The sequence below is a fragment of the Brienomyrus brachyistius genome, chromosome 11 (assembly GCF_023856365.1).
Source record: "Brienomyrus brachyistius isolate T26 chromosome 11, BBRACH_0.4, whole genome shotgun sequence".
In the NCBI taxonomy this organism is placed as follows: domain Eukaryota; kingdom Metazoa; phylum Chordata; class Actinopteri; order Osteoglossiformes; family Mormyridae; genus Brienomyrus; species Brienomyrus brachyistius.
The window spans coordinates 5,446,861-5,469,033 of NC_064543.1; the positions used below are offsets into that span (position 1 = coordinate 5,446,861).

The following is a 22,173-nucleotide window of genomic DNA, read 5'->3' on the forward strand; positions in this document are numbered from 1 at the left end:
TTTAGAATTTAGCGATTAATTGTCATTGTTGACACGCCTCAGCACACAACAACGAAATGTGTCCTCTGCATTTAACCCATATGTGACATCGTGACATAGCAGGGGGCAGCTAATTCAGCGCCCGGGGAGCAGTGCTTGGGGGTGGTACCTTGCTCAGGGTACCTCAGTGGTGCCTTGGTGGTCGGGGATTCGGACCTGCAACCTTTCAATTACAAGCGCATGTCCTTAACCATTAAGCCACCACTGCCCATTTCAAAATGGGAAACACAGACAGAAGGACAAGTAAAGAGGACTGGTGCAACTTACAGCTCGGTGAGTTGAAGGTTCTGGAACAGCTGCCATGATAAGGTGCTTAAGGGATTCTTGGACAAGTTTCTAAAAAGAGAAGAAGGGAAGATGTTCAAAATCTGCAGTGATAAAAAAGTTACCATAGTACACAGCAACATGGAATCCTGCAATTAATTTAATGAGCAGATTTCTCGAAGCCCCCTAAACCCTGTATGGATGGATGGTACAATAATTCCACATGAAGGACAGAAAACCTGTCATCTCGAAATCCACAGCATGAAGACCAGATAAGAAAGCAAGTCAACACAAACCTTTCAGCAAACCTAACAAAATGATGAAATCTGGGGCCTGTTTCACAAAGCAGGATTTCTTGCTTAGCTGGATAACTTGTTAGATTTAACGCAGTCTGGGCTAAATAGACTATATCTTCCTTCACTTACATTTAGCACAGACTACCTTAAATCCAACAAGTTAACCGGCTAAGCGAGAAATCCTGCTTTGTGATACAGGTCCCTGGATTTTTGGTTTAGGGGTAATCTCCTGTTTGCAGCAATTCACACGAGATTAAAGGAAACAAACAAATAAATGCTGTCTGTATATCAAAACAAGCACAATGATGATTTTTCGTGGTTATATTAAGTGATGATGCTGCCACATGTAAAAGACACCCCCACCCTGCAGTCGAGAGCCGAATACCCCCCATGACCAACACCGGATCACGCCACAAGCCACCGGCATGTAATCAGTTTGCATTCTGCAGTTTCCTGTGCTTCACTGCAGCCAAGCGAGGTTCATCATCCCAGACTGGGCCAGCCAGGTGAACCACAGGGGGGCGCTGACCACAGTCAGGTGAGCGGGGGAGGGGCGGGAGGTTCGGAAACACACCAAAATGGCCGCTTCCTCATGCAGAAAGGCACTTGCTCACTGCTTGTGATCTCTCCTGGTTGGAGTTCAATCCACTCAACCCCATACCTCTAACACCGGTACGAGGGGGCGTGCAGATCTGCTAGCTCCTGCAGCTAGGGGATGCCAATGGGAAAGTCACTCGCTCCTCCCAAGGAATAAGGGTGTGTCACCGTGTGTGTCACCGTATGTCACCATGTGTGTCACCGTGTGTGTCACCGTATGTCACCATGTGTGTCACCGTGTGTGTAACCGTGTGTCACCGTATGTCACCGTGTGTGTCACCGTGTGTCACCGTGTGTGTCACCATGTGTGTCACCGTGTGTGTCACCGTGTGTCACCATGTGTGTCACCGCGTGTGTCACCATGTGTCACCGTTTGTCACCGCGTGTGTCACCGTATGTCACCGTGTGTATCACCGTGTGTGTCACCGTGTGTATCACCGTGTGTGTCACCGTGTGTCACCGTTTGTCACCGTATGTGTCACCGTATGTCACCGTGTGTGTCACCGTGTGTATCACCGTGTGTGTCACCGTGTGTGTCACCGTGTGTATCACCGTGTGTCACCGTGTGTATCACCGTGTGTGTCACCGTGTGTGTGTGTGTCTTTGGATCCCCCACAATGTGATACACACCTGGTATTTGGACCATTTTTCAGGTCCCCACAAAGATGACTAAAAAAAACTAAAAGTGCCAAAAGTCTTGTATTTTGTTTGGTTATTTATGGTTAAGGTTAGGGCTGGGTGGGGGTTAAGGGTGTCAGGTTGGGATTAGAGTTTTCCCCAAAAGTCCCCACAAAGATAAAATTACAAACGTGTGCGTGGTGTGTGTATGTGTGTGTGTGTGGGTTGGGGGAGAGCTGTCAATGTATTCCAAACATTGATGCACGCTTTACCACACAGACCAAACAGAAACACTTTAATGCTGTTAGCCTGTACTTGTTTGCTTTGGTTTGCTGTCATCATACTGGGGCCAGGCTCACGCACTGATGCTAAAAACCAGTGAGGCAACTTCAGTCCTGTGACCCTCGTTGAAGACGAGGGCGACTGAACCCTGAGTGTGGGCGCTCCGCCGGCCCAGCACCGCATCCGCCCGCAGGCAGCAGCACTCCCCGCTCGGGCCAGTCTCCATGGCAACGGCAGGCTGAACCCTCTGACTCTCATCTCAGCGATGCAGGCTGCGAAAAGCAGCGTTCCTCGGAGAGAGCCTTTCCTGTCAGTGCTTTTGCTGGGAGGAAGGGGAAGGATGTGCAAGGATGGGAGGGATAAGGAGGAGGATGAGGAAGATGGAGAGGATGAGGAGGACGGGGAAGATGGAGAGGATAAGAAATATGAAGAGAGTGGGATGGATGAGGATGGATGAACTGGGGAGGAAGAGGGAGAGATGAGGAAAATAGGGAGGATGAGAATGGAGGATGGAGAGGATGCAGAGCATGGAGAGAACGGGGAGGATGAGGAGTGTACAGGGAAAGGGGAGGATGAGGAGGATGGGAGGAAATTCCATGGCTGGAGTGAGGAATCCAGTTGCCAGATTCCCAGAAGCATTTCCTGGATGCCTCTTCAAGGACAAAGTTGCCTCTATGAGCAAATCCCTGGATCACTGCCCACAACAGAACCATACAGTAACTAAACAGTCAAGGGGTCTAAGGTAGCCCTGTGGCCTCAGACATCCCAGCCAGTGGACTCGACTTCTCCACATGTCCATGCTGATGGCACTTTCTCCCAGTGTGTCCCCTGCCTCATGTCCTGTACGACCTGGCACTATCTCTCTGGCTTGTGTGGGGGGTTCTGGGATTATTACTATTATTACTAATTACTACTAGCACTGCTAACATTAGATTTACAATTAATAACTGGGTCTTTATGAAAGCAGGACGTCAATCTGCCGACCTCATCAATAATAGACAGTATTTAGCCCAAACAGAGGAAACTCGGGATCTTTCTAGAAGCTCAGTCACCATCCGATCAGACAAATAAATGTGAGAGAGTCTCATCCTATCTGTTACGCTCGATTTGTTTTGTTCACATACAGATCGACCACGAAACAGCCTCGGTCACCATGTGACGGGAAAAAGGCCCGGATCTGCACGGAATCCCGAAAGCGCCAGGTTCTGCTGAACATGGTCTGTTATCGGCGCACTCAGCAAAATGCCGGCCTGCTTTTGAAAACGGCTAAAAGTGGGCCAGCTCCAGAGAGGTGGGCCAGGTTGAAACGGGCCGCCTCGGACTCGCAGGCGGCCTTCGCAGAGCCGGCAGGAAGTGTCCTTTTCAAAGGTCATCCTTTGCCACAGTGCAGAGAAATGTCAACTCAAATTGGATTTGGTGGAAGGCAATAAATAAAAAATAAATCAGCCATCACACGTGACGAGAAACCCAATGACGGGCGGCGCGCAATTATGAAAATTGAGAGGGATCAGTGCGATGAGTGAATCAGCGTAACACAGGGACCAGAGGCTTCAAAGGCACAAAGGACTCACCCTTGATATTTTTTTGGTCTTTTCCCCTAGATATTTTGTTTTAAAATGTCCGTGTCATTAGTTTTCAGCTCAGACCCATTTCCATTTAAAATGCAACATTATTAAGGCCCATTCTGTCTGTCTTTGAGCAGAGAAATTGCTGGAATATCCATTATTCATAATTATAGAGGGCGCTCTGTCTTCCTCGGCCTTCCTTCTTCCTCAGGCCTGTTCTGTCACCATTTTGCACCCTTTCAATAGCAAACCATCTTACGGGCAAAGCTCTCGATGGTGCCGTTTTCCAGGAACATTATTAAGAAAGTTTTAAAGACACGGGGCCATTGAAGTTATATGAAAGTTCAGAGACTCGTGACGCCGAGATAGAAAGCGGCAGCGTGCTTAAGGACACGAGAAGCAAAATCTGAGCCCCATGACAGCGGGCCGCCTGCTGCACTCCTGGGTACGACACTTCATCTAACCTTCCCTAGGAAAACTCGTAAATCGCTTGGACAAAAACATTAGCTCAGTGTTTCCCAATCCAACCCATGGGGACCTAGAAACAATCCACATTTTTGCTCCCTCCCAGCTCCCTGCCAGACGGTCCACATTTCTGCTCCCTGCTAGGTCCCAAGAAGGGAGCTGGGAGGCAGCAAAAACATCGACTGTCTCTAGGTCCCCAAGGGCCGGATTGAGAAATGCTGCGGTAGCTAATTGCGAATATAACTGCTACTATTCTGTGTCTTTAACATTTTATGTTGCGCCTTACAGCGATGGGATCACCTGCCCCTCAGGGTCCCCAGGAGGAATTTATTTGTGTCCATGGGACCAGCGCAAGTGCACCACGATTTTCATACACAAATCAGGGAAAATCCAAGAAACATCAAAGCCGTGATCTTGTGTCCGTTTACGATCTGGTGGACGAGTAAGAGTAAATTACTAGTACGATTTTAATTAGATTAGAGAGCTTCTTAATGTCTCCCAGCATGCGGCACAATGAATCAAACCTGCAGTAGAGACTTCAAACATGTATAATTAAAGCAAAATGCATATTCTTCTCCTTTAATCCATGTGGGAAATAACGAGTGATGACGGAATTATCTCCCCAACTCCGCATTACAACACTGTCATTGTTTGATCAGTAAATAATTATCTCTCAACAACTGCTCTTAATTAATTCCCCCATCCACCCTCTCCCCTTCCTGCCTGTCACTACTCGATAAACCAGACAAGGCTAGTTAAACTTTCTTCTGTGTATAACAAAGATGTGATGTTTCAGCAGTGTGTTACTAAAGGAGTCCAACTTGTAACCCATAGGATGTTGGTTCGAATCCCAGAAATGGCCAGGCTGTGATCCAGAATAAGGAACCAGGACCACAAATTAGTCTGGAAAGTATGTTCATCTGTACACAGAGAAAAAAAAACATAATTCTTTGGGCTACGCTACTGGTTAATTTAAAAATGTAATAGGATGACATTCTAGAAGTATCCACCATCTAGTTATCTGGGGCCTGCTAGTGGAGGGTGTCGATGTATAGAGTTTACAGTGTGGTTCCGTGTTGAGAATTCACAGTGTGGACCTATAATGATGATGGTGATGATGATGGTGATGATGATGATGATGATGATGGTGAGGATGATGGTGATGAAGATGATGGTGAGGATAATGGTGATGAAGATGATGGTGATGATGATGATGATGATGGTGATGATGATGGTGATGAAGATGATGGTGATGATGATGATGATGATGGTGATGATGAGCGCTTTCAGGTGCTGATGTGCCTGGCGAATGAGTGAATAGGCATGAAGGTCCATCGTCTCCTTCGATTGCGCACGGTGCTGGGCGGAGGGGTGACTTGGCCCAGAGCACAGGGGGGAGGTGACACAAGGCTGTTTGTCCGACTCGAGCCCCAGCCGGGCACTTAGACGCTCGCTAATTGTTTCGCTTATGATCCCTGCGGTTCTGCTGCTACCGGCGTAATTCACCTACACTAATTCATCATTCCCACAGAATGTAAAACAAAAGGAACAGGGAAGCAGAAACAACAGCAAACCACAGGACTGCTGGCGAAAACTACCTCCGCATGACGGCCGCAGAGATAACGACCGGCCCCGAACCGAACACACCGTCCCAATGACAATCAGGACGTGGCCTCTGGATAATTCAGTTATTATTAACCCACGCTACTTAAAACACACACAGCAGTCAGGTGACCACAAGAGCGTTTGTCATTGGATGAAAGTCTGCAGGCCTCAGCCAAAACTTATGTAAATATGACAAGTTGCACATAAATCAACGTAATCAACTTAGACAAGCTGTGAAGGACAAAAAGGACATTGGACATTATACTGGGTGCTATGCAGAGATAAAGGTAGACATTATTTTTCACACGGTAAGAGGCGGCACGTCATAAGGAGACACACAGTATATTTCACAGTAATGTATGACTAATAAAAAAAAAAAACAAAATACAGGAAATAGATTTTCCCATTAGCGTCAAATCAGAAGGCTGTAGATCATGTGTTTATATTATTACCGATACTCAACGTCAGTGAAAGAGGGAGAAAAAAATGCTCAGTTGCCCAAAGATGAGAAACTGTACTTCTCTCTTTGAAAATGGGAAAAATGCACAGATGACAGAGATTGTTCTGAACCTCTGCAAAATCTCTCCATCCCTCCCCTCTCTCTCCTTCCCGTTGCCTGTCTCCTTTCTCTCCCTCCTCCTTTCTCTCCCCTCGTTTCCTCTCTTTTCTCCAGCCCCCCCACCCCCCCCATCCAGTTAAGCAGTGTGCCCCAGTTCACGTCATATCTATTTCACCTGCTACCGCCCCCACACCATCAGTCACTTTCTCGCAGCTATACTGACAGGTGCAGAGCTGATCAATAACTCACAGAGCTGGGGGGACGGATGGGGGGGCGAGGCGGGGCGTACAGGGTGGCCATTGGGGAGGGGGGAGTGCCCACCAACGTCGGCCCAGGTGAATGCGGGAGAGCTGCAGTCTGAGCTGACTTCACATGGGGAGTCTAAGCTCACATTTTACCGGTTTCGTTCCTGACATAAAATTTTGAAGAAAGCTGGAAAGAGGCAGACTGACTAAGGAAGCCTCTCCGAGCAGGATCCTGGGGGGCCATGGCCAAGAATCTGGAACTGAGCCTCTAAAATGAATATAGCCGCCTTCAAGAAATATATTACTTTTTTTTTTATAATAAATAATTTTCACATTCACAGTATCACACATGAACAGATCGTTAATACAGGCATCGTACCGTCATTGACACACCGCAGCAACAATCTGCAGACATGATGCGTGTTTTATACATGACGAAAGCTGCCGTATGGCTGCTGTATGGCTGGCGTGTCCAAACGCTGTGAGTTGGTGCGTGACCCCCCCGGGAAGCGTCACGGGCCGGGGAACAAGATACCCTCCCACTCGCACAGCTCCTCCCCCTCCTGCCACCCCCACGCGCTCTCCCGGAGCCTGCGACACCCCAGCGTGACGCCAGCACACGCCCCCACACTCTCTCTCCGCCCCCGTCAGGCGGCTGCGTAATAAAAACATCGAAGGCAGAGGAAGACGGGACACCCCGAGAGGAAAAAGGCCATGGTCGCCTCAGTGCGTAATTTACTGGAGGTTAGTGTAAATCTTCCATCTTAACAACACTGAAGAGCGTTTATCCCATGGTAATAACATTAATGTGGCTTATTTTAAACTGCTACGGTATTTTTTATATTCATTAATATCATCAAAGCATCTGGCATAAGGGTTTTTCACACTATTTATTAGGTAAATAAATAAAAGCACAAAAGATGCAAACGTTCAAAGGAAGCTGCTCGTCAATGTTACTGTGCATTTCTACTCGCTATGGATCAGGAAAACATTCCTGGCAGTAAGTGCATGGAATCCCCCTACAGGCAATCCTATGACGTATCCATCCTTCATCATTTAATGGAAAAAAGAGGACCCAACTGTCCACATCCATGCACTCCCATACGCTTGGCCTATACATTGAACACTGATTCCCTGATGAACGGGAATACACCGCTAGAGTAACAGACCGAATCAGGAGTAAGGGCCTCGGGATTAATCCCGGAACATGAAGGGTATTCCGATTATTACCATTCTGGGTTACCTCAGAGGGCCGTGGCTGTGTTTCACAAATTAGCTTCCCTCATCGTCACAGATAATCGCCACACGCTGAGCACAGGCCGCCATGACTACGGATGGCCGCTCTCAGAGGAGAGAGAGAATGTGAACACACACCGTTCCTCGCATGTGGCAGTGAAGCCGGAGCCTAGAGCGAGCGAGCGAGTGAGCAGTGGGGCGGATTTGAGGTGACGGATGCCCACCCCCATGCGAGATCCCAGCTCTGGCAGCATGAGACTGATTGCAGCGTCAGCTCAGGCAGTGGTGAGAAAACGCGCAGGAGGTGCAGCCCTTCCGTTTTCCTACAAACTGACCAGCGCGAATACGACACGGAATTCCTTTTCCCGTTTCCCTGCTCTTTCACAGCTCGCGGGCTCCTCCGCGCAGTGTGACTGACAGGTGGACACGCACGCACCCCCGGCTGCTGTGTACAGAGTGTCAGGAGCGGTCAGGCTGCTATCTGTCAGCACACAGGCCTGGCTGAGTGCGGCGTACGGATCCAGGGGCTGGTAAATTACAGGGCTCCCGGCTCGGCTCATCACGCCAACATGCCCCCGCCATGCCACTGACGCCCCCCTCTCCTTTATCGTCATAATAAGCACTGAAAAAAAAAACACTGAGGCCACTTTGGGCAGTAAGGACTGATGAACAGGGAAAGCGGCCATCTTTCTTTTTTAGAGGTGATGGTCTGCGTGTGTGAAGTGCTGCCTGTCAGCTGACAAGGCTGAAGGCTACCGGCTACCTGCGCAGCACACAGAGCACAGGAGAGGAACGTGCCATCAGTGTCAGAATGGAGGGTGCGCTAACGGGTAAAGAGGCCAAAAGCAGGGCTGCTATCCCCTGTGTCCTCATAACCTAGGAATGGCCCGCTGTTATTACAGGCTGAATAACCCCCCCTATTCTGTTGGGGTTTCTTGGTACATTCCTGTGCATAAGGCTACCACGCATTACACTTATATTCCCAAGGGACACACACACACACACCTCCGCACACAGGTGTGTAATTATATTTTTGTGGGGACTCTCCATTCATTTCTATGGAGAAAACTCTAATCACTACATGCAGACCTTAACCCCCTACCCAGCCCTAACCTTAACCATAAGTAACTAAACGAAATACAATATTATTATTTTTTTTTTTTTTTATAAAATTGATGTTATACACACACACACACACACACACACACACAGAGGCATGGGGAGTGCCAACAGAGTGTCGCTTCGGCCTGCAGCCAGAATGAAAGACCTTCAGATGTCAAAGGTGAGATGATCCCAGCAGGAATATCACGGCCTTTTCCCCAGAGGGAGGCACCCTGAGTCACGCCGACCTTCCGAAAGGTGGGGGTGGGGGGGGGCCGCCTCCACACGTGCCGCCGTACGGCAGCTGACAAATCCCCTCCAAATATAGAAGGTGGCTTCGCTATGCATCTCTAAGCCGACAGTGATGACGCAAGTGGTAGTCGTCGGTGGTAGGGAGCTAAGGTTAGGGGTGTAGGTGGTGATAGGGGTGAGAACACCGCATACCTGCACCCCCGCCCGTCCCCCGAAAGAACGACACGGGCGGAAACCAGCTGCCACTTCTGAAGCCTTAGTGCCAAAGCAGGAACCCGGTACCAGATGATGATGCTGCAAGTTGTCCCGCTTCAGGCGAGACTCAGACTGGATTAATGGGTCAGTGTGTTGGGCTTAGAGGCATAAGAAGTTTCCACGTGGTCTGGGGATGGGAAGACAGGTCAGGAATGTCATTTGGGAATGGTTGATAAAGAAAAGACTGACCGCCATCTTGGTTCATTAAAGCGGAAGACAGGGCCATTGAGTCTGAGGAGGGTTAGTTGTGCATTGGGTTTGGGGAGGAGAAACCACCCAAAAATCAGATATGAGCGGATGAGGGAACTTTTTTTTGTTATGAACCCATTATGAAGTTACAATACGCTTAAATACGCTTAACGCAAAGATAATGATTAACGATATTTAGCTTATTTGGCCATGGCTGGTAGGACCATGCACGGAAATCTGCAATCTGACGGCTGGTAACCCGCAGGTAAGCAAGCCCAGAGAGTATCCTAGCGACAGCATCGCAGCTTAGCGACGTGGGCGAGTGGGATAGATGCGAGCTTTTCACGTCGTGTCTTACATAAACACTGATAGTGACACCATAGTCGATCGAAACACATGCTATGCCACATGACGTCACTCGTTAATATACAGCAGGCGATTTAAACAGCTTCGCTGGAAGATATGATAAACGGCAATAGTAGGAACTGTATTAGCAGGATCTAAGTATTCCTCTAATTGCTGCCAATTTTGATGGCAGTTTGCAATGCTGGCCATTAATGTGAGTTATTATATTTTTTAATGCATTCTTGTAATGGAAGCTGGGATGACAGGCGGCTCAGGGCCACTGAATGGGGGCCCGGCCACGGGAGTGACGTCTCTAATCGGCAAAGTGACAGCCCTAATTGCGACTGCAGTTTTAATCATGTGGGCTTCTCATCTGCCTCGGAAAATCACCACCAGAACCCCTCGCATTTACTCCACTCCTTGTAATTAGAAAGCACTGTACAAATTAATTGAACTCCTCAACGGCGCCCACCCCCACCCCACCCTCCAGGTTGACGGAGGGGTCTATTTGATACAGCGCACAAGGTCACCAAGAGAACAGAAGTGTCACCCCTAAGAAGGTTGCTGTTTTTTGGTTTGTTAGTTTTTTTCCGAAACCCGATAGCCTAACATTCTCCAAACTTGGGGTTCCCCTTCCTGAAGGCCAACGATTGGGCTTCTGCTCAGATTTAGGTCCAGGTCTGAATCCCGCACCCCCTGACCTCTGCGGTTACAGTGGAGCATGTGGATTTTTATTCATTTCATGTTGTAATATTGCGCCTGTAGGGGGCAGTGCTGATTTACCACTACCATCATATGCTTGGCATGACGGCCAATGCTTTGGAACATTGCCACCCACTGTTTCTCTACACGCCCCTTGAACCATGCCAAATGTAAATTTGGGCCCTTTGAATTGTCATCAAATATACACTGAGGGTGTGGGCGTGGCTATGGGCTCACTGGGTGGTCTTAGCTCCACCCCTTCCTCCACCATCCCCCCAACACCCTGATCCCTGAAGGGCTGCCATCTCCCTGTCAGAGGTCTCTCGGTGCACCGCTGTCAAAGGTTCCCGTGAAACTAACAGAGGAACCAATTAGTGCCGCTTCTCAGGCTGAGTGTGTGTTTCTGAGCCCCTGGCAGGTTCTTCCCTGATCTTTTTCAGAAGCTGCAGAGGAGAAATAACAGATTTCAATCCCTATAACTCTTTAGGATTCCTCATAAAAAATTCCTGAGTGCAAACCCGCTCTCCCACATCGGAAAGCGGCCTGCGGATTGAGGAGTAAACTCTCCCTTTACAGCCCTAAAGGTTTCTGTCCTTGGGCTGTGAGCCATGAGTCTGAAAGAGCACTTTTAGGAGTCTTAGTTTCATAACATTTTCGGAAACTCAAAGCTACTACATGCACCCACCTTCCAACCAATCATCCACAGTTTAATTATATGTCATCATTTTGTAAGATAAAAGGTCACATCATCTCCAACTGGTTATGATTTTTTCCACTGGAAAATGATCCAGGTGAATGTTATGCCAAGCCGATCCCCCCCCCCCCCGCTGAGTGGCTGCTGTACCTCCTGCCCACGCGGACACAAAGCACCAGCAAGATTCAGGGAAGCGATTAAGAATAGCGACAGGTAACCTCGACTTGCCCAGCCTGGTCCCTGCCTTCGTCACTCCTAATTACTGAAGCCCCTCCCCTTTCCAGCCTCTGTCAGGAGTCTGTCTGCTTGCATTAGCGCAATGGGACGAATTAGCACAGAGTGGAAGAGAAGAATCCCCAGAGAGGAAGATCGTCGTTCTGGGGGGAAAGGAGGAAGCTGTGAGGGTCTTCATGGGCTGACAGCTAAATGAGAAGACACCATTATGAAGGGGGGGGTCTTTTAACTGTCCCACACCCTGTCTCTGTTTCCCAATGACAGTGTAGTATACGACAGATGGAGTTACGAGCTCCGTGGGGGAACGGGACGAGATGGCCGCCAGGCAGCTAACCTTTCCCACATAGTAACAGCGTCGGCCAATGCTGCGGGATCGAGATGGACGCCCACCTGGCAGCAAATGGAGAGCCACCCTTACATCACTCACTCAGAGCCAACAGCACATCCATACAGGACACGTGCGAGCCAGCAGGCAGAGGTGCTGACCGGCCGGCTTCAACGTGGGGGGAACCGCGGCCTCACACCTCCAGGGTGGTGGGTTTGGTTCCCGCCTCCGTGTGTGTGTGTGATAGAAAACACCGTATCTCATTCTAAAACAAGCTCCAAGCTCATCATGACCATGGATCTGACGGATGGTTATTAAAAAAATGATGTATTATGGATGGATGGATGGATGGATGGATGGAACTTCATTTGAAGCCAACCAAGGCTGAACATTCCCAGACACTTATTAGGCAAATACATTATCGCTATTAAATATCAAGTAGTCAGTAACTATTATAAAACAGTACACTGCACTCCAGAATCTAATGAAACACATTACAAACAGGCGTTTTGGCTCTGGATCTCCCTCCAATATTGGTTACCGGTTGAGATACCAAGCTTAACTCATTACAGTGTGTCCCAGATCCTGCTAATTATCACAATTTAACAAGGAAAGAACCAGAAGGAATCTCATGGCCGGAAACCCAAGACGGCTTTCAAAAATCCATGTGTGGGAGAGACCAGACAGCAGCTTCTGGAAGGACCAACTTCCAAAGCTCAGCCCCTCATCTGGGTGGCCGAGGCTGACCACACAGCCACGCTGTTTAACACGCTGACGCGTCATTAACGTGGATCATTCTCACAAACTGTACACACTGAGCAGCTGGACGACAGTTGGTTAATTGGCTCGTGACGGGAGCGCAGGATCCCTGATTCGGAACATTGCTACATTTGGACAAAACCCACCGTCGCTCCACAGTGACGCCTACTGGCCAAGGGAGGCAGCGCGTCCTCCTCCACGCTCACCGTAGCCTGCGGTGTGTCGAATGAGAACATACGAACCCCCCCCCCCCCCCGAACAAGGACATGACCAACAAGAAAAGTATCACTTAGCCAAGCTACCAAAAAACCTGGGAAAGGGAATTGAGGAAGGGGTGTGTCCTGAGGGAGGGGCCTGATTGATCCATCGCATTGAGAGGACACCAAATGTATTATGAAATGAAGGAATTTTGGTTGGGTATTTCCTGCTGGACATGCAGGATCCCCCCCACCCCTCAAAGCAACAGCATCACAGTCAAACAACCAAGCCATGGTAAACCGGCACCGTTTGGGCTGGCTGAAGACCTGGCACGGATCACCCTGGCCCTTTAATCATGCCCCCAAAGTCGGGCTTGGGAGCCGGGACCCAGGACCCAGAACCGCAGGCGCTCAGCAAATTCTCCCTCTAATGCAATCGGAGGGGAATGAGGCACGATGTTACATTGTGAGTTTTTCCTCTAATCAACCCATTTAGGCTCAATTTTTTTCTTTAATATAAACGTCTAGAGGGGAATTTTTTATCAAATAATGAGACTCAGAGTAGAAGAAAAAAAATCAATACTCTCTGCTTTAAACAGCTAAAAAAAAAAGAGTTTGTTTTGTGCAGACAGAATTGCTAAGAATATTAATTTGGAAAGCGGATATACTAAGTGTTTTGATGAGGAAGGTAGAGAAACAGAAAAACTTGCGTAGCATGTCGCGGCCGCTTAAGGTCAAAACGACCAGAAGATTAACCGGCCTGACAAAGGCCAGCAAAAAGACCACTTGGAGACAAGTCATGTTTAAACGCTGCAATATGGGTTTTACTGAATCTCAATCACAAAGGATTTAAGATCAAGCTCATCACTGATAAGTCTTGCTCTCCGGGATGTGCCAGGTTTCATACGCTGACACAGTCTTGATGACTGTAGTCTCCAGTAGCCCTAAAATTCATATAACACTATGCTAGAAATGTGAGAGTCACTGATTTAACAAGCCATTTCTACTTGGAAAATCCTCCAAATCTATTTCCATTTCGCTGAGCGAAAATTTCTAGATTTCTCAAATAAGGTTAGGGAGTAAAATTGAAGTGCAGAAAACCAGTGGACAGAGAGTGAGAGACTGGGAGTGAGAGAGAGAGAGAGATTGGGAGAGAGCCATCACTAATGCTGACTGACGGAAACACTCAGTTACTGCTGTGACTGCACACAGCACAGATATCCAGATGTAGGGAACTGGCTGAGGCAGAATAGGACAGATCCACCGATTATCTCAATGCCTAATTGTCCTTCATTTGGTGAATTACCTAAAGACAAGAGAGAACCAAGCTTCCTGCTCCAGATTATCTCGCTCCAAGAAATCAGCACTATGTAGCTCCCCACAATGCAGCCCTTCATTTTGGGAACAAGCTACCAAAAGCTCAGGGATCGCGCAAACCCAGAATGTCACAAGCGAGTCTGCCAGACTCGCTGTCAGTTCCCCTCAGATCCCTGGGGGCCGGCTGTTGTACCCGTGTGAAATCTGCTGTTTTTTGTGATTTCCGTGTCTCCCCTTCAGAATTCAGAGAATCCTCAGCAAGATCACACCAAAGCAGAAAAAGCCCGTGAGTTCCCTAAGCTGCGTCCCCGGCTGTTAGGGAATTGCAGTCTAATTACGTGTCTCGGGCGCATTGCTGTATCTGTGCCGTATGGGTGTAATCGGAAGCCTGGAATTGCTCGGGAAGCTGTAGAAGGAGCGTGTGAGAGCCACTGCAGAGAAGCCTGGGATGGTACACTGTCACGCGGGCGAGAGGAGCGGCCACACCTGCTAGGGATGCAACAGACAGATCAACACACGCAGATTCACAAATAAGTTTATGTGGAATTGTTTGGAATGCTAAAAATGCCCCCCCCCCCCCCACACACACACACACACACACACACACAAACACACACTAATAAGTTCCTGTTCTGGCATCGCCGTCCGGAATTTTATCACATTAAATGGCCAAACTATTTCAGTTAGTTGCAGTGGGATATTTGCAGCCCAGAAGCAATACATTTTAATGCATTCTATCCTACACAGTAAAGTACATAACATCCACAAAGGCAGTTATCTTCAAAATCATTCAACAGCGGCTGAGATTCCGGTAAATGACACAATGATTTCTCTGTCGTACAGCAGCCTGAATGGCCGTCCCAGGAAGTGAAGCAGGCTCCTGTGTTTGTTCAGTATTCACTTACGGATCCGGTTTGCTCCCCAGTAAGGTGGCCGCGAGTCAAATTGGCCTCTTCCTTAAAGGGCCAGCACTGCAGTCTCTCAACTGCCCCAAAATGTCAATCAAAACACAGACCCAGCAGAAAGACAAGTAGGAAGACACAAATGCTGGAGTGGGAGACAGAGGGAGTAGTTTAGGGTCAGTGGGTCGTTAGAAGCAGGTGAATATTGGAAACAGTTGCATAACATTTAATCAGGAAAGCCAGACTGAACAAGTGAAGACCGACACATCAAACCAAAAACAACTGTCAGGCCTGGGAAGGATAAAAACGTCTCACTTAGCGATGCAAAGTGTAGAATTAGATCGATTGCTATTTATATAGCAACACATAACACACACAGAGTCTGCTGGTCTGCATTGTGATTGACGCAGTCTGGATCAGACTGTCATTAATAAAGCCAGACAAGGACACACACAGATACTAGAGACCGATTCTCCAAGGTTAGGTACGTTAGCATGTACATGATCATCAGGTGATGATTACACACCCCCCCCCCAGACACACACAGGAGGGACCTGTTCCTTTATATCCCAGTTGGACTTGAGGTGCCCATTAGTTGAACGCAAACCGTGTGTATCTGTTCCCATCTTTGCTGCAGGAAGGCGACCGTCAGGAGAATAAGACAAGCATCGAGGGAAGAATTGTGTGAATGATAAGGACATTCTGGAGTGCAAAGACACAGAGGGGTTTAATGGGAGCCATCGCTGGCACTCCTCGCCCCAGGAGTGACCTTTCACAGCCCCCCCGCGATAGGCGTCCCTAAAGATCTCCCAGGACTCCATTCATACGTGAAATAACAGGAGGGTCCCTCTGTGGGTCCCTCCTCACAGCGGACGTCTGACTATCCAAAGCAATTAAGGACAAAGAGGCACATCTGCACTTTTAAACACAGCCTCAGAAAATGCAGGTCTCGTGTCGCTCGATCGATTTCGGCAGAGATGTATTACTTCCAGCAAACACGTGATATTATTGTATTATTCCAGCAGCGAGTCACAGAGCTCAGCAGTGGCGGTCTGTGAGGAATCCCGGCCGTGACCGGCAGCTCCGCATGATTAGATGAAAGCCCTACCCTGCCGAGGGAGGTGGAGGCAGCGTGGCACGGGTCGCCCTGACTGAGGGGGCCCGGTAGCATTACAGGCGCCCAGCTTTTCTGGGCCAACCATGTTTCTTGACTCCATCTCGGCCAGCAGATGCCTCTCACCTGCCGAGCATCAGGCCCCTCCCTCTCAGAATTCGGTTTCCCTTGGTTATAGGGGGGGGGGGTCCCACTACAGGTTGGCAACAGTCCAGTTTGGTTTTAAAAATGATGGAAAATCTGTTCACTCAAGCACACAGTAATGAGAAGATGTCAGCGCATTGAGGATTGGGGGAGGGGGAGAGGGGTGGGGGGGTGGGGGGGTCAAAGCCCTCTCATCTCAGACCCCTGGGGTAAGTTCCTGCTAATGGTGTTCGACAGTAACTAACAGCAACCTCAACCGCCAATGGTGCAGAAGAGCGTTTGATATTAGGGCAAAATTAATAATTAAAATGAAAAGGTCTATTTATGGGGTGGGGGGGGGGGCAATGAACCCAAATACTGGGGGATGCAGGCTCCGGTTCTTACGCCCCTGGCCACCACTCATCCCTATTAACAACTTCACATCTTTCCAGCTTCAGTACGCAGCACCTTCATGGAAACACCCAGGTCCTGCTCTTCATGCTCTCTATGCTGGTGATGTTCCTGCATAAAATTACAGCTTAGCTGTGACATGAAGAGACTGTTGGGCAGGACTGCGGTCAGACGGTTGTACGTATCACGGCTTCACGGGGTGTCAGGGACCCAACACGGCGTGTCCGCATGGGGCAGACGGTTCAGGTCGCGTCAGGGCCTCGGAGACGAGGGGCATGTAACCACAGAAACCAGAGCGGCATCTTCCGGATGAACCGGCAAGCACAAAACGGCTCAACTGAGGCGCCCGTATCCCTTTATCCCCCTATAAACTGGGATCCCACAGCAGACTCCACCCAAGAGGAGGATCGACACCCCCCTACACCCCCCTACCGAACATCCATCAGCACAGTAAATGATCCGCTTGCAGTTCAGATGAAAGCACTCCAATCTTCCCTCTTGCTACAATTCTTTATGTGCTGATGAGGTGTTCTTGGTTGGCCCGGCCGGTCCTCTATAAGGCCATATAAAGAGCCAATTGCCAGTCCTCCGTAAGTCATAAACGCGATAGCATACACTGCTACACACAGCCCTTAATGGGCAGCTTAGCCTGCAAATGGCTGCTCTACCCAAGCATCGAGCAATTCATTCTCTCTCTGTATTTACCCTAAGAACACTGAGGAACTGCACACTGTCAGAATGCAAGACCGGCCTTCGTTAGGAAAATTAACCCCCATGCGCCCCACCCCCCGCACCCCGTTTCCGGCAGCTTTATGCACTCAGAGCACAGCGGCCCCCTCTGTGTGTGTCACTCCGAGCTGACACACAACTCCAATTATTAAAATAAAACACGAAGCTTCCACCTTTAATATCTTGCAGCGAGAAACGCTAACCGGAGGGTAAATCATCAAGGAGACGGCAGGAGATAAGGGGCACAGATATTCACGGGAAAGGGCGGAATAGTGAGGAATAGTGCGCAATCGTGCATACCTCCAACCAGCCCGACTCAGCGGAACAGGAATCCATTTACAGCCAAAGTGAAGCATCACCGTCTGTTCGCGTTTCCTAATATATAAAATTATGCCTCTCTCTCAGATCCCTAATGCCTATCCTGTTTATTTATGTAGCATTATTTTTTTTTTAATGGGACAGAATAACAAAAAGGAAGGGGAGGGGGGACTCACATGTAGCGCAGGTGGGGGTTCTGAGCGAAGGCGCGCGATTGGATCACTCGGAGGTTGCAGTTCATGATGGTTCTGAAAAAAGGGAGAGATGTGGGATTAGACACCGGTTCTCCTGACTACCCCTGAAGCTGAGGGATCCTGCAGGGGAAGGGGGGGGGGGGGCTCTGTCCCCAGCTATAATGGCTGCTTATTAACTTCAAACCAATGTCCAACCTTGTCCTGGTTCCAGAATAAAGCCTGGAGAGACCATCCTTAAAAAAATAGCAGGAATTCACAGAGGGAAACCAAGATGTGCGTGTGCTACAAGCAGACATCTACATCCCACAGGGCAAACCTGCTGTATTTCGACCAGGCTAATAACAGCATCCGATAAAGACTTTATTTAATGTCAGGCATGGACACCGACAGCTCAGCTAAGGAAATATAGCAGGTGGAGTCGAGTCATTTACTTTTTGTAGTTTGAAAAAAATTGGACGGAGCAGATCTGGCAGTCAGATAATAAATTAGCCGGCTAGCAGCAATATCCGGGAGTGTAAAAGCGCCGTGCAGTGATCTAAACTGTCGCTGCCCAGCAAATATTATCAGGGGGAAATTATTATCAAAACCAGCTTCGTTCTGTCTTTATTTACACGGACGGTGGGACCGGTAGCGTGCAAAAACGACGTTATTCACAACAGGCAGCGAGGAAGCTCAGCGAGGGGCTGCCTCACGCCGCCAGGGCGGTAGGTTCAAGCCCCGCCTACTGGACAGTACAGATGCACGGTGTGCATGCTCTCTCTGTGTCCCCCGTGCCTCCCGCCAGTTAGCTGTAGCTAACTGCTCACCTCCAGTTAGGCCTGCAGTGTGAGGTGGGTGGGGATCGGTGCCGTTGGCTTTGGATGAACGGAACTGTCACACTCATGTTCAGGGACCCCCCATGCCTGTGTTCCCACCTGCCTCTCCCTCATACTTACGCTGCCATAGCCATATCTGCCGGAGCTTACATATTGCAGTCACCAAACTGTTTGCACTGCCTCTAGTCTCCCCCTACTTTAGCTTAATGCACTTTTCATTCCCCCCACCTCTCCTGGGGGGGGCTGCCTGGAGCCCAAAACAAAAAGATATTCTGGGTACCCTGCTGCCTGTGACGCCTCTACTACCTGTGAGGTCCTTCCGGCCTGGCTGCCCTTTGTCGCTGTGACATCTCTCCTTCCTACCCTGCTGCTGTACCACTGTTCATCCTGCCATCAGAAGCAGCATCAGCACCTGCCTGCCATCACCTGCCTGCCCCCCACACTGAGACTCAAATTTTAAAATCTGGACAGCGCAAATTAGGATTTGGCTATGTTGTTAATTTGATTTCCTCCACTGAGCCCTGGAGTATGGGTTCCCCTCCCCCTTTGAGTCTGGTTAGGGTTAGGGCTTCCTCTGCTGCCCCCTGGAGGATGGGCTCCCCCTTTGAGTCTGGTTCCTCCCAAGGTTTCTTCCTTCCAGGTTTTTCCTTGCCACTGTCGCCTCTGGCCTGATCACTGGGTGCTTTGGGCAGGGATAATGTAAAGTTTTGAAGCTTTGAAACAATGTAAGGTTGTGAAAATGCACTATACAAATAAAACTGAATTGAAAGTGGAATTGGATTTCATCATAACTGTAATTACGGAGTTAGATTAGACGGTTAGGATGGATTCATCAACAAATGTTCCAGACTCCAGAATACTGCTCCAAAGACGTACTTTTCCAGTCCTGTCACTTATGAAAGGTCATTATTAAGGGAAAAGCCTTACGTTTTAAAATCGGTTACAGCTGACTACAGGGAGCTCAAGAGAGACGCAGAGTCCTGTGTGAGACCCTGATCCACATCTGCATATGAAACGTCCTAAACTGAATATTCAAATGGGGGTTAGAGGAGGGGATTCATTCGCCGCTGTGCCACTGACCTTCAGAGACGCCTGTCGCAGTTGCTCCGTCGAGACGTCTCGAGGCACGGGTGGGGGGGGGGGGGGGGGCAGGTGAGACCGATGTTAATGGGAAAAATGCTAATTCTGCTCACGCCTGGCCACCCAGACAGTGACTTGAGGAAGCCGGGGACCGGCCCGCAACTCAAAGCCCCGTTCAGGAGACAGCAGGCTCTAGCGGGAAAGACGGCGGTGGGGGGCGGTGTCAGGAAGGGGAGCCGGCGGGGGGGGGGGGCGTGGGTACTGAGGGGGGAGGGCTCATCATAACACGTTAATCTGAGACAGAGGGGGGCGTAACTACATTTCCTGCCTGCGTTTTAGGCGTCATTTGATTGGTGTTAAATGGCCGCATGGGGCCCCCGCTTGCATGTGCTGTGAGGGAATTAAAAGCTTGCCCGCGATTGGTGGACAGCCACGAAGGCATCAGTAAAGGATAACAGTGTCCCACCTGAAAGTCTAATGCTGCTGCTGGACATTCTGGGCCAGTCCTGCCAGTCAGTGCTAAGCTACCCCAACAAAATCAATGTCTACCTTAATCTGTTGCCCTCCCCAGAGCGTAGCGCCCCCTACGCCAGAAAGCCAGACATGGCTGCCCATTCTGGATACTCACAGCTTCTGAAGCCCGATGTACAGCTCCATGTCGACGTCCTTCAGCGTCTGAAGCTCTGTCCAGTTCTCTATGTGTCTGTAACAAGATTGGAAAAGGAGAGTCAGACAAGAGGCCTGCAACAGGACGGCTTAAAATAAATAAGCCCGAGTTGAGTTCAACTTCAGATAATTTATTTTTCTAAATATGCCAAACGATAATAACTGATGGTGAGTTATGTCACAGCTGTCCGACTGCTGCTGTAGAGTGGTTAAACTCCGAAAGAACCGACATACGGACCTTTTCAGGTCACACTAGTGTTGCTGTGTCTCTCTACCGATCACCGCCCCCCCGTGACAATACCATAAATACAAACATAATACAAAGCTATACGGTTTGTACCTAGAGTTATCTTCATTTATTGTGATCACTGGCGTGCATCCATGAAATAAACTGCGGTCCTGGACTTTTAGGTCCCCCACGCACCCAGGATAAATTTTGCCGACGGGGAGACTTCCCGCGATGAGGGGGTTCCTTAATAACTTTTCTCGAGCGGAACATTTTGCCGACCCAAATACCCATCGGCCCACCAGCAGAAAATTCCCGGTACGCCAGATGGCCGTCCAGCCCTGCAGGGAGCGGAGGATGTGGCTCGTAGTTTTCTGGATATTTCCTTATCAATAGATTTATTTACGTATGCACTGAATTCTCTTGAATCGAACATTTAAATACGCCGATTGGGGAGGAATCCTAGAAGATCATCAACTTCCACGTGAAATCTGGAGAAAACCATACGTGTAATGTCACCTGTACCTCAACCGATCACTTTGTGCCGCGAACCAGTGATGTGATTTATAGCTAAAGGTTGTTATTATGGTTGATAGGCGGAGCTGACAGCCATGGTAAATGTAGTAGGAGCCCGAGGTAAATCAGCTGTACGTGCGTCTCTCTGCGCGCTTCCGTGCGCGTCCCCGCCGCTGAACCGCGACGGCGCTGGACCGTGAACGCAGTTAATGCTGCGCAGATTTACGAGGTGCTCTGATCTTCTGCGGTCACCCGGAAAATCAGGCGGTTTTCATGTGGCACGCCGTGCAGCTCATCCTACGGAACATCACAGACGTGAAACTTTTGGGAATTACTTTAGATGTTTATATCTGCTGACAGACTAAACGGGGAGCTCCGGCAACGCGATTTATTTCTTCTCTTTGAACTGGGATGAGTATTGGGAAGCGAATGCAACATAAACTCCGAGACATGCGCGAATAAATGGTTTCATCCCGTCTCTGAGCGTTGGTGCGATGCCCTCTTAGTATCGGAGGTCTCAGCATCTATTGCTTATATAAAGGAAATGAAAAAGCTTGTGTGTCTGAAACACACCGAACTGAAAGTGTTATGGGGGTAGTAAATTTCATCTGTTATCGTTATCAGAGACCCCGTAATGGACAAACAGTTATGGAAGATGGAGTTACCACTTTGTGGGACGATGCCTAACTGTGAACTTTGCACACTGATTGGACAACTGATGCACATCCCAATGTATCATCATCATCATTAACCTTTGAAATTGCTCGCAATCCCCAGATAGTTCAGTTCCATACGTAGTAACGATGCCGGAAGCATCTGGAAAATGAGATTCGCGATGTGCAACAAGCAGAAGAAACAGTGTTCCGCCGCTTCTGTATAAATCAATACTCACTGAAATTAAAAATGAAAGCGAATAAAATTCTAATTGATTGCCGAGT

The 22,173-nt window shown here is 49.0% G+C and overlaps 1 protein-coding gene across 1 annotated transcript in view; it reads right to left on the reverse strand.

The window, feature by feature from the left end:
* Positions 1 to 22,173, reverse strand: part of ntrk3b (neurotrophic tyrosine kinase, receptor, type 3b) — a 112,992-nt gene that overhangs the window by 63,685 nt on the left and 27,134 nt on the right. The window contains exons 2-4 of the mRNA XM_048969528.1: positions 20,456 to 20,530; positions 17,915 to 17,986; positions 307 to 375 (exon numbers count right to left, since the gene is read on the reverse strand). Coding sequence (XP_048825485.1) covers positions 307 to 375; positions 17,915 to 17,986; positions 20,456 to 20,530 — 216 coding nt within the window. The remainder of the gene's footprint in view (positions 1 to 306; positions 376 to 17,914; positions 17,987 to 20,455; positions 20,531 to 22,173) is intronic.